This window comes from Dromiciops gliroides, chromosome 1, assembly GCF_019393635.1.
Source record: "Dromiciops gliroides isolate mDroGli1 chromosome 1, mDroGli1.pri, whole genome shotgun sequence".
Lineage (NCBI taxonomy): Eukaryota > Metazoa > Chordata > Mammalia > Microbiotheria > Microbiotheriidae > Dromiciops > Dromiciops gliroides.
This window is the reverse complement of record NC_057861.1, coordinates 457,631,585-457,645,107: the sequence shown is the minus strand read 5'-3', so window position 1 is coordinate 457,645,107 and position 13,523 is coordinate 457,631,585. Positions and strand designations below refer to the sequence as shown.

Here is a 13,523-nt window from a genome sequence, read left to right as displayed (position 1 = left end):
GTATTTGTAAGCTGGTCTTATAGATAGTACTTCTGAAAAAGTGTTTACTGTCATCTGGAGTTTTTAATATTTTTATGGGGAAAATATATGTTCCTTGTTAATCTAATTATTTTAGACCTTCTTAGGTTTATGTAAAAGTTCCTAACTCTTTCCATGGAAGAATTTACAACTAATTATAAAAACCAACCACAAAGTATTTCTTGAGCTCTGCCCCCCCATTATTATGTATTTGATACAGTAGTAAGCACTGTAAATCCTTAATATCAAGATGACTGCCAAGACTTGCTCGATGACAGAAGCTGTATTCAAAAGCATCTTACAGGATGAGGTTCCAATTTAAGATTTAAAATCAATTCAAGTCAACTAACATTTATTAAGCACACACTGTACATTAAGGAGAAAAAAGATAAGACAAAAACAGAATAGTTTCTGTTCTTGAGGGGGACAGAAGATGATGTACACAGATAAAAGGACAAAGTACTTTTAAAAGGGACAGACACTGCTGACTGGGTATGGGGGAAGAGTGGGTTAAGAAGGGAGATAAAGGAGAGTTCAGAAAAGACTAAATGCCATGGCATGAAGCTTAGAGCTACTATAGTCCTGCATTCAATTTTGCAAGTATAGAAGTGGGGAAGCAAGGTGAGGCATTAGTTTTTTTGCGGGGTGAGGGGGCTGGGAAGGAATCTGGTTTTTGAATTTCCCCTACAAAAGGTCACAGGATCATAGATTTAGAACAGGACTGCAAGCTGATATGAGTGGGCAGTGCAACATGTTAGTGTGGTAAAAATTATTTTTGGTAAAGATTAATATTGAAAATTTTAGCTGAATCATTTGGGAGGGGCCACACCTGGCCCGCCCCGAGACTGCGCATGCTACTAACAGCTTTTGATTTGGGGAGTAAAAACGCCAGACCTCCCCTTTTGTGAGAGGAAAACTCTACCGGAAGGGAGGCAACTTCCGGTGGGTGGGGCATTCAAAAGGCAATAAATGCCAGTGGCTCCCTATTATCTTCAGCATCCAATATAAAATCATCTGTTTGGCTTTTAACATTCTTCATACTTCAGCCCCTGCCTATCTTTCCAGTCTTCCTGTACTTTGCTCCCCATGTACCCCCAGATGCTCTGTGATCCAAGGACACAGGCTACGCTCCAAGGCTCTCCCTCTTCACCCTTGTCTCCTGGCTTCCTTCAAGGTTCAGCTCCAACCCCACCTTCTGCAAGCAGCTTTTTGAAGTACTTGACAAATGGTCATCCAGCCATTGCTTGAAGGCCTCTAATAAGGGGGGACCCAATTCCTCTTAAAAGAGCAGATTCTACTTTTATATAATAATAGTAATAGTAGCTAGCATTTATATAGTGCTTTAAGGTCTGCAAAGCTTGTTAACTGACTTGATGCTCACAACCTCTGAGTGGTAGGGGCTATTATTATCCCCATTTTACAGATGAGGAATCTGAGGCTAAGAATGAGGTGACTTCCCTGGGTCATAGTGCATTTAAGTGTTTGAGGCAGGATTTGAACTCGAGTCTACTCGACACTAGGTCTAGCACTCCATCCACTGCTCCACCTAGCTGCTGTTCTAATTGTTAAGAAATTTTTGCTTTCCAAGCAGGACTAAATTGGATTCTTTGCAACTTCCATCCATTGTTCTTAGTTCTACCTTTGGGAACAGGGAGAACAAACTGAACCTCTTCCATGTGATCACTCTTTAAATATCAGAGGACAAGTTCCATGCCACCCCTCCTCCCCTTTCATTTTGCCTGACTAATCATCTTCAATTTTTAAACCGACCCTTCCATCGCATGAATCTGAGGTGCAATACTGTTCTGGGTGCTTTCTTTGGGATACTCTCCAACTGACCAATGACATACCTAAGTATAGCACCCAGAACTGAACAACCCACTGCAGACAAGATCTGAGCGTGGCAGAGTCCAGCAGATCTGTCACCTTATTCATTCTGGACACTAGTAATCTCAATGTAGCTATTTTCATTAGCCTTTTGACTGTAACATCATACTCTTGCTTCATATTTAGCCTGCAAGTCACTACCCTCCCCACCAATCATTTTTAGTCAAACCATAATCGAGTCATATATCCCTGCCTTGTATAGGCAAAGTTCTGTACGACAGATGTTTGGACTAAACTGGGAGAGTTCAGTTTGAAGAAAGCTCACATGGACTGTCTTTAAATATTAGAAAGGTTTCCAAGTGGAAGGATTTAATCTGTCCTGCTTATTCCAGAGGATGAAACTAGGTATAATAAGTTTAGAAGCTGCAGAGATGATTATCTTAGTTCAACTTATGGAAAAGTACCTAACAATTAGAAAGTGTTTCGGGAAATAGTGGATTTTTTTCCCCTTGTGGTCTTTAAATAAAGTTTAGATCGTTACTCATTGGGAATATTGTAGAGGGGATTCTTGGTTAGGTATGGGTTGGACTAGACAGACTATGAGGTTCCTTCAAATTCTTTAATCCTATGATTCTGTAACATGAAAGAACTGGAGAGACTATACATAACTAAGTGCGAAATTCTGTGGAAAAAGACTTGAAGTGCTACAGTAGTTCAAAGAAAGAGGAGAATTAATGAGGGCTAGAGCGAACAAAGATGACTTAAACAAGAAAGTGGGCTTCGAACTGGGCCTTGAAGGAGTAGTAGCATTTGATAATACAGGGTGAGCTCTGGGGACAAATGGGACAGGGAACATAAGGCATAATTATGAAGGGTCTTGAAAGCTAGGCAGACAAGTCTGGACTTGATGATAGGTACTGAGAAACTACTATAAATTCTCAAACAATGTGATAAAAACAGAACTCGACAATTAGTCTGGCAGGGATATGATAGAGGTGGGGAAAGAGACTAGATTTAGGGTAGGTAACCAGTTGGGAGGCTTATAATCTAAGTGTGAGGTGATAAGGGCATAGAGACAGAAAGTGGCTTAAGGGATGGAAGGGAAGTGGGGAGGGCCCTGAAAGTTCCTCATAAGGAGAATGATAGAACTTGTATCACAGTATATAGGAGAGGGAAGAGTCAAAGATAACTCGAAGGTTTTTGGCTAGGGAGACTGAAAGAATGGTGATAAAAACAGGAGAGTTATTTAGTATGATACAAGAAATTACCTCTCTATAAAGCCTACTAGTACACATGTAGATTTACTATTTTCTTCATCTTCTGAAGTCCTATTTTGTGACTCACCGTGGCATGGGAGTGACTCTGGGTTCTTGAAACCCATGCCATCAGACTGCAAGCTGTCACATTATTTACCAAAATGGAAAGGTTTCAAATAAAGATCCAGCAAGTAACCATCTATCTTTTGTCTGAGGAGAAATCTAGGTAAGTTGAGAAAGGTTCATCACCACAGTGAGGTGAATTTTTTAGTCACAGAAACTCTCTAAGGATTTCTATGAAGTCACAGATGGGTTGCAATTTGAATTGGAGGCGAGTACCCATATTAATGAAATCACTGATTTTCATAATGTTGAAATATTTTCCTAATGAGAAAATTATTCTTCTAGAGAACTATCTATAATAACATACTCCATATTTATCTAATATTCATAATAGTCTGAATTTATATTAATAATCTTATGTTCCCATACCTGATAAGTACTTCTAGAAAAGACCATGCTCCTTTCATACAATTTGGACACTGAAAAAATTCTAGATAATAATTCAACATGGCAGGAGACTTCCAAGGAGGATGAAGATGCAAAAGAACTGACAAAACATGGAAGTATCGATCAGTCAAGGTCTTTATATTGCCCTGTGATAAAATGAAAAGAAACAGTTTATTACTAATGGCTTTTTTAGTATAAATTATTTCACCCTCTATTGTGTCCCTCCCTCCTGGTCACCTGTCTTGCAAATGTGAACTTTTAAAGAATAGGTATATCATATGTCTTGTCTTCTCAGTGAGTTGGGGAGAAGGTGAAGAGAGGAAGAGAGCTTAGAACTGAAAAAAAAGTTTTTAAAAAGAAGTATAAGTTTCACAACAAACAACAGTGATTCCATTGTTAAGTGGTCTAAAACAGAGATGTCAAACTCAGCAGCAAAAGTGTTCTGAACCGGATGAAAATGTAATTGGGAAATGGTTAACACAATGACAAACATAATGCTAATTTGTGGTTTTCTAAGTCAATAGGTAGCTCACAGGACTAAAGTAACCAACCACAGGGTGGGATCATAAACACTTATTATCTCCCTTCATATGGTTCTATGCGTTGGATCCAAATAATAAGAGAATGCTATTTTCCTTTTTAATACTACAGAAACTGACTTCCTGAATTTACCTGTAAAGAATACCTGGGGCAGCTAGGTGGTACAGTGGATAAAGTACTGGCCCTGGATTCAGGAGGACCAGAGTTCAAATCCAGTCTCAGACACTCCACACTTATCAGCTGTGTGACTCTGGGCAAGTCACTTAACCCCCACTGCTGGAAAAGAAAGGGAAGGGAAGGATACCTGGTGGGGCAGCTAGGTGGTGCAGTGGATAAAGCACCAGCACTGGAGTCAGGAGGACCTGAGTTCAAATCTGACCTCAGACACTTGACACTTACTAGCTGTGTAACCCTGGGCAAGTCACTTAACTCCAATCGCCTCACCAATAAATAAATAAATAAATAAATAAATAAACAAACAAACAAATGAATGAATGAATGAATAAATAAATGAAACCTGGAGTAGCCTGCTTCATCAAATTTTAATCTCTGGTCCAACTTTACTTAGGAGTGTTTTGTGTTTTCCTCTGAAGTGACACTCCCAAATTGGCCTTCACTTTAAGAGAGTGGTTTTTCAAAAATATGCCTGTCACTTTATGTGGTTTCATGAAAAATTTTGATCATAATGAACAAATTATAGGTCTAGATGTGCTACCAAAATACAACCTGATAATCATTTAAAAAATTACTCTTTTCCCCTTATTCCCTGAAACAAAATTAATATGATCAGTATGCTAGAATGGTAGTTTACTAATTAGAATTCTAGTTGACCTAAAGCATTTGTATGGGTTGAGGAGCTTCTATCTATTTTTTTTCTGATAAAAGTATTTTATTTTTTTCCAGTTACATGAGGAGCTTCTATCTTACACTTAAGGTAATTACGTAGGGGGTGAAAAAGAAATGAATTTTCTGTAAGGAAAAAGTTAGCAAATGGAAACCAGACTTCAGTTTAGGATTCATAAAATGATAGTAAAAAAGATATTAATACAAATATCTCTGATAAAGGTCTCATTTCTCTAGTCTACCTATCAGATCTTTGGAAAGGAAAACAGTTTATGACCAAACAAAAGATAGAGTATATTATAAAATGCAAAATGGATGATTTTGATTACATTAAATTAAAAAATTTTTATACAAACAGAAGCAATGCATCCAAAATTAGAAGGGAGGCAGAAAGCTGGGAAACAATTTTTGTGGCCAGTACTTCTGATAAAGGCCTCATCTCTAAAATGTATAGGGAACTAAATCAAATTTATAAGAATCCAAGTCATTCCCCAACTGAGAAATGGTCAAAGGATATGAACAGGCAGTTTTTTGATGAAGAAACCAAAGCTATCTATTCCCATATGAAAAAATGCTTTAAATCACTATTGATTAGAGAGATGCAAATTAAAACAACTCTGAGGTACCACCTGACACCTATCAGATTGGCTCATATGACAAAAAAGTAAAATAATAAAGGTTGGAGAAGCTGTGGGAAAATTGGAACACTAATGCATTGTTGGTGGAGCTGTGAACTGATCCAACCATTCTGGAGAGCAATTTGGAATTATGCCCAAAGGGCGATAAAGCTGTGCATACCCTTTGACCCAGCAATACCACTTTTGGGTATTTTTCCCAAAGAAATCATGGAAAGGGGAAAGGGACCCACATGTACAAAAATATTTATATCTGCTCTTTATGTGGTAGCAAGGAATTGGAAGCTATGGGGATGCCCATCAATTGGGGAATGGCTGGACAAGTTGTGGTATATGAATACAATGGAATTCTATTGTGCTGTAAGAAACGATGAGCAGGAGGAGTTCAGAAAAACCTGGAGGGTCGTGCATGGGCTGATGATGAGTGAAATGAGCAGAACCAGAAGAACATTGTACACAGTATTATCAACATTGAGTGTTGATCTACTGTGATGGACTATATTCTTCTCACAAATGCAATGGTACAGAAGAGTTCCAAGGAACTCATGATAGAAGAGGATCTCCAAATCCAAGGAAAAAAAAAAAAAAGAACTGTGGAGTATAGATGCTGAATGAACCATATTATTTTTTTTGTTTTTGGTGCTGTTGTTTTTTCTATTTTGAGGTTTTTCATCATTGCTGATTTTTCTCTTATAACATGACTAATGCAGAAATAGGATTAATGTTATTATGTGTGTGTGTGTGTGTATATATATATATATAAAACCTATATCAGATTACCTGCTCTCTAGGGGAGGGGGGATGTAGGAGGGAGGGGAGGGAGGGAGAAAAATCTGAAATTGAAAAGTTTGTATAAACAAAAGTTGAGAACTATCTTTACATGTAATGGAAAAAAATAAAAAAAAGGTCTCATTTCTCAATTATATAGAGAACTGAGTCAAATTTATAAAAATACAAGTCATTCCCCAACTGATAAATGGTAAAAGGATGTGAACATGTTTTCAGACAAAGAAATCAAAGATATCTATAATAATATGAAAAAATGCTTTAGATCACTATTGATCAGAGAAATGCAAATTAAAACAACTCTGAGGTATCACCTCATACCTATCAGAGCAACAAATATAACAAAAATGGAAAACACTGGATGTTGGAGGGAATGGAGGAAATCTGCTAATTCACTGCTGGTTGAGCTGTGAAAAGATCCAAACATTCTGGAGAGCAGTTTGGAACTATGCCCAAAGGTCTATCAAACTGTGCATACCTTTTGGTCCAGCAATACCACTGCTAGGTTTGTATCCCAAATCACTAAAAAGAGAAAAAGACCTATTTGTACAAAAATATTTATAGCAGCTCTTTTTGTGGTGGTGAATTAGAAATCAAAGGAATGCCCATCAATTGGGGAATGACTAAACAAGCTGTGGTATATGACGGTGATGGAATATTATTGTGCTATAAGAAATGACAAGCAAGGGACATGTGGTAAAAAATATGAAAGTTTTTTAACAGTCGGTTAGGATAACTGAAAGACGCCAGTTTTTGAAGGACCACCCTTTTGGGGAGGAGACGAACAGTCCGCCTGCTGCGCATGTCAGACTGCCTGCGGCGCACTCGACTTCCGGGGTGGAGAGAACGGAAGTGGGTTTTTTTGGCCGGCTCGGCGGGACGCCTGGCGGCACGGCACGGACGGTCTCGCTCTCTCCAAAGGTGACCTTTAGGTTTGGGTGAGTTTTTATAAGGAATATAGACTAAACTTAGACTTAAGACGATTTGTATTGTGTTTCTACTTTCCTATCCTTCTAATCAACATCACCTTGTGACTACCATAACAATAAAAGGTCTATCTAGAAAACCAAAAGCTTCTTCCATTTACTAGTCTGGGAGATAAATTAAGGAAAAGGTTAAGTAGGGGAGATTTATGATCTAATATCCAATTTTTAATCTCACAGACAGCTAAGTGGCGCAGGGGATAAAGCACTGCTCCTGGATTCAGGAGGACCTGAGTTCAAATCTGGCCTCAGATACTTGACACTTACTAGCTATGTGACCCTGGGCAAGTCACTTAACCCTCATTGCCCCACAAAAAAAAGAAAGAAAGAAAGAAAGAAATAACAAGTAGGTTGATTTCAGAAAGGCCTGGAAAGACTTATATGAACTGATGTATAGTGAAGTGAGCAGAACCAAGAGAACAATGTGCACAGTGACAGCAATATTGTTTGATGAAGAACTGAGAAAGACTTAACTATTCTCAACAATACAATGATCTAAGACAATCCCAAAGGCCTACTGATTGAAACATACTATCCACCTCTGAAGAAAGAACTGATATGGATGGAAAACATACTAAAGCATGCTATTTTTCACTTTCTTTCATTTTTTTCTTTTATTCAAGGTTTCTTGAACAAAATGACTAATATGGTAATGTTTTAAATAATCATACATGGCTTACTGCCTCAGGGATGGGGGAAGGGAGGGAAGGAAGGATAAAAATTGGAACTCAAAACTATTAATAAAGATGTTTATTACTTAAAAAAAGATATTAGTACCTGTTAACAGATAGCAGGGGAACATAGTTAAGCTTTAACCTGCTTTGCTTTATCATGTTTAAACATCTGCTTTCTCACCTCTAGCATGTTCCTTAGAAGGGCATGAAGCAGACAGACCGGAGGGATGTAGTGTGGCTGTAGGACAACTAGCTCCTCAAGTGCTTCTGGAAAGAACTGCCCTTCAATGAGGTTTTCAATTATATTACATACATTTCTGGGAAGTTCAATGTTTTTAACCTGAGAAACAAAAGATAACATGATAAAATAAAGAGAATAAGGAAATAAAAGATTTATGGGAAAGCTGACAATGTGAGGTTAAAACACTATCTGAAGTCACCCACCCTGAAAGTCAGTGTATCTGCTAAGAAGATAGGAACATGTACACAGGCACTCACATGCATGAACATACTTGTACACATACACATGGAAAATGACTGCATCTTGAGGTGACAATAACCCAGATACTCTTATCAACTGTATTAAAGAAATATGATAGGAGGCAGGTAGGTGGCACAGTGGATAAAGCACCGACCTTGGATTCAGGAGGACCTGAGTTCAAATCCGGCCTCAGACACTTGACACTTACTAGCTGTGTGACCCTGGCCAAGTCACTTAACCCTTACTGCCTCACCAAAAAAAAAAAAAAAAAAAGAGTTAGTCAGTGGCACTTAAGATTTAATCTGTGCAGGCACTCCCTCCACCAATAGAGAGCACACCCATCTATCCTTGAGTTTTAGAAAGTTGCCTGAAGCCCAAACAAGTTGAGTAATTTGCCCGTGTCACACAACAAATAACTGTGAGATGTAAGACTCAGACCCAGCTCTTTCTTACTCTATGTTCTGAACTCTCATATGGTCTCTCAGACAGCTAAGACCTCGATTTTGACAGAAGAAAAAAGTGAAGCTCAGAGATCTTATGCAACTTGCTCAAGGTGACGCTACTAGGAAGTGGTGAGACAGACTCAAAATCAAACACTCTTTCCACAATACCCTAATGCCGCTCAATCTGTTGGCTTCACTTTAAGATGCTTCCAATATTGATGAGTTTACAATTTATAAACCTGACTGGTCACAGGTATCTGGGTCTCATCTGTAAAATAAGGAGATGAGGCCACATGATCTCTGGGATCTTTTTCTAGCATGGAAACTCTGATATTGACAACAACTCACACTCCTGGACTGAACATCTGATCTGTGCCAATGATGCACTCATTTGGTCTTTCTTTCTCTTGAAAAATATGGACTAAATGTCATCTCTATGTCACCCAATGTGTATGAGTGCTTTGCAGAAGGAGGTGGTTACTGTGAGATCATCAACATACCAGAATTATGAGATGTATACATTCTGAGGATTGATTAAAATACTTTAGACAGAAAAAAAAATAATTGAAATAATTTACAGTTTTAAGAAATTCCGTAAGAAGGAGGCCCGGAATACACCAAATAAAATAAAAGGAATATTAGTTGAAAGGGAGATAATGCCTGCTTGATACCATTCTAGGATACAAATAGGGTACTACTTGTAGATTGGGAGATCCTAATCTAAAAATAGCAAATCTAAATCTAAAACACCGTAGAATATGACTGGGCATAGTCATCTCAACCACGATAACTATAGCAATAGTATCACAAGCCCAAGGCAGGGTGGTGGTGAGTAAACAATGTTCCACTTAGAGTGAGGAGAAACCTGGGTCTGAATCCCATCCTCTACTACTTGTATGACCATGTGAGGACCAAATGAGGTGATGTATATAAATTTAGTATTAATATCAATTATTGTTAATAGTAAGTATTAACGGCCACTTTATTTTTCTTTGTTTCATGGATGGATTGCATCCCGGGAGGGGATACACACATGGATGAGATCACAGGCCCACTGAAACACTGCAGTATTACTATTATTCTTTTATTATTTTGTTAGTATTAGAGCAGTGGTTGCTGATTATTAATATACATTTAAGCATATCACATTTAAATACACTACCACAAGCCTTGTTGGAACTTTCTTCTTTTCAAAGTTTTAGGCCATATAAAATATATTTAAAATCTGACAGTCAGGTCTGCTGTCAAAGAAAATGTATTTCACTTAAAAGATGGACATGTAAGAGTGAGAGGAAAAAACATCTAATTGGCTTACCTCTATCCTGCACCCTGTACTTTTAGTTAATTCCATGTAATTGTATTTCATAGCCTACAAAACATTAAAACAATAATCAAAACAGAGCATTTAAAAATCTATATTACAAATTGTTGAAAATTAATATTAGTTTAAAGAGAGATAATATACGGTTGCATGAAAAAATCTGATGTAACAACTATGAAATGATGGGGGATGTAAGGGAAAGAGTGAGTATCCCATCCTAACTATAATAATAGGATTAAAAAATAGAACTGTGTGGGGGCAGTTAGGTGGCACAGTGGATAAAGCATCTGCCCTGGATTCAGGAGGACCTGAGTTCAAATCTGGCCTCAGACACTTGACACTTACTAGCTGTGTGACCCTGGGCAAGTCATTTAACCCTCACTGCCCCACCCCCCATAAAACAGCACTGTGGCTTACAAAACTACACACATTTCCCCAAAGTTATAAAACAACATCTGCATTTTCTTACATTAATGACAGTCAATCATTTGTTATGATTTTATGACCTCCCACTTCCCCCTCTTAGAATTAATTAAAATTATACAAATTAATTGGAGATATTTGGCCTGTGACAAAATAAAGGTTGCAAATTATTCTGGCTTCTCAAACTGTATTTAGCTTTGAAGATCTTTACTGCTGAAGTACCATTCTACATTAAGGATTTGAAACTTTCTTAGATCGAGGATTTTTTTTATTTTTAAATATTTATATTTAGAATTTTATTTTCCCAAATTACATGTAAAATACAAATTCTGACCTTTTTAAAAAAAAATTTGCGTTCCAAATTCTCTTCTTTCCTCCTTCGCCACACCCCCAAGAACTCAAGCAATGTAATATAAGCTATACATGAGCAGTCATGCAAAACATTTCCACATTAGCCAAGTTGTGCAAGAAAACGGACAAAAACAAAACTTCGGATAAACAAACTAATAAAAACAATTATGCTTCAATCTATATTCAGATACCATAAGTTCTCTCTCTGCAGATGGTCTGCATTTTTCATAAGACAGCAGATCATCTCACAACATTGCTGTTGTTTTGTATACAGTACATTTCACTTTGCATCAGCTCATGCAGGTCCTTCCAGGTCTTTCTGATAGCATACTGCTCATCATTTTAAAAAATAGTAAAATACATTTATATAGACTTTTTGGGGGGCTTGTTTTGCTTGTGGGTGGTTTGTTTTTTTTTTTTGTGGGGCAATGAGGGTTAAGTGACTTTCCCAGGGTCACACAGCTAGTCAGTGTCAAGTGTCTGGGGCCAGATTTGAACTCAACTCCTCTTGAATCCAGGGCCAGTACTTTATTCACTGTGCCACCTAGCTGCCCTGGTATATAATACTTTAAAGAGAGATTTCCTTACAATAAATCCATGAGGTTGATTATTGCCATAACAGTAATAGATAACATTTATATAGTACCTTACACCTGACAAAGAATTTTCTTCACAATAGCCCAGCAAAGTACCATATGTTTTGTCATCATCATCAATCATCATCCATCATAGATTGAGGATTAACTTTCTTAAAGTTAAATTCACATTCAACTTCAAGCTTGAAAGTCATCTATTATGTTTATTTTTGATGCTATATTGTGCACATATAATAGAAGCAGAATGGTACAGAAAAAAAAAAGGTGCTGGATTTGGAGTAAGAGGGCCTTAGAGTGGATCCTGGCTCTACCATCTGCTACCTGAGTTTTTGATGAAGTCACTGACTTTGTTGGAGAGATGACCACTTAGGTACCTTCCAGCTCTAAATTTAAGAATCTATTAGAGTCGGGGCAGCTAAGGGGGGCAGTGGATAAAGCACCGGCCCTGGAGTCAGGAGTACCTGAGTTCAAATCCAGCCTCAGACACTTAACACTTACTAGCTATGTGACCCTGGGCAAGTCACTTGACCCCAATTGCCTCACTAAAAAAAAAAAATAATAATAATAAAAGAATCTATTAGAGTCTTATGATCCTATCATTTCATAGGAAAAGATGGGAAAGTAAAAGCAATAGTTTTTTTCCAAATGGTAATTGTAATCGGGGGCAGCTAGGTGGCACAGTAGATAGAGCACCGGCCCTGGAGTTAGGAGTACCTGAGTTCAAATCCGGTCTCAGACACTTAACACTTACTAGCTGTGTGACCCTGGGCAAGTCACTTAACCCCAATTGCTTCACTAAAAAAAAAAAAATAGTAATTATAATCTTGCCATTTTTCTGTTTTGTCTTAAAACTGTCTCTAAGTGCCAAATCCTACACATAGTAGGTGCTTTAATATTGTTTAACTGTGCTATTTGTTCATGTTTGAATGTTTATACTCATAATTCTTTTTATTTTCCTAGGTCAATAAAATGATTGTTTTTACAGTTTGCTTAGCATAAGACAAAGACATTATGTAAATATTTCCTATTATGATAAAAAGTTTTCTCAATAACCAGGTGTGACTTTGAGCCTAGGATGTCAGAAGTAAAATGGTCTCTGTAATTTAGCCATAAGCTATACATAAACAATCATTCCAACTAAATATGACCAAGGACACTTGTGATGATTAAAACTTGAAAAGTTAGGAACATTTTTATAAGTAGCCAGCCCTTAGCTTCTTAAAAATAATAAAGATAGCTAGCATTTACATAACACTTTAAGGTTTGCCAAGCCCTTTATATATGTGATCTCATTTGACCCTCGCTTTGATATATTATCTCATTTTATGATTATTATAAATAATATTATTTTTATTTATCTCTTATTCCATTATTGCCCTCATTTTACAGATAAGGAAAATTCAGACTGAGAGAAGTAAAGTCATTTGGCAAGGTCACATGGTTACTAAGTGTCTGACGAAAGATCCCTAATTCCTAATTTCTTCCTTGTTCCAAGCCCTTGGCTTTGTCCATTAAGTCATCTACCTCCCTGCCTCTCTCAGGTGTACTGCATTGTGGACTGCAGTTTTAAAATAATACTAATATGAGCAATGGAGAAAGCATTCCTTCTCTTTTTTTCTTACACTGTAACCATTTTCCCTTTACAAAACTCAGACAACAAGGTTTATGGTACTGAGGTTATAATAAAAGGTTAATTAATATATCAAAATAGGCAAATGTCCAAAGCCATTTGAGTTATTTCCTTTTAATTTTTATTAATTTCTCTTGGGAAATTTAAGTCACAACCTCCCTAGAATTTCAAAAATTGTACTTACGCACAATATGACAGCATTTAGC

The 13,523-nt window shown here is 37.3% G+C and overlaps 1 protein-coding gene across 2 annotated transcripts in view; it reads right to left on the bottom strand.

Annotated features, from left to right (window-relative positions):
• SLF1 (SMC5-SMC6 complex localization factor 1) overlaps window positions 1-13,523 on the bottom strand; it is a 97,656-nt gene that overhangs the window by 41,738 nt on the left and 42,395 nt on the right. For both annotated transcript variants that reach the window (XM_043974082.1, XM_043974072.1), the window contains 3 exons: window positions 10,312-10,365; window positions 8,254-8,412; window positions 3,594-3,757 (listed from right to left, as the gene is read on the bottom strand). In XM_043974082.1, the coding sequence (XP_043830017.1) occupies window positions 3,594-3,757; window positions 8,254-8,412; window positions 10,312-10,365 (377 nt within the window). The remainder of the gene's footprint in view (window positions 1-3,593; window positions 3,758-8,253; window positions 8,413-10,311; window positions 10,366-13,523) is intronic.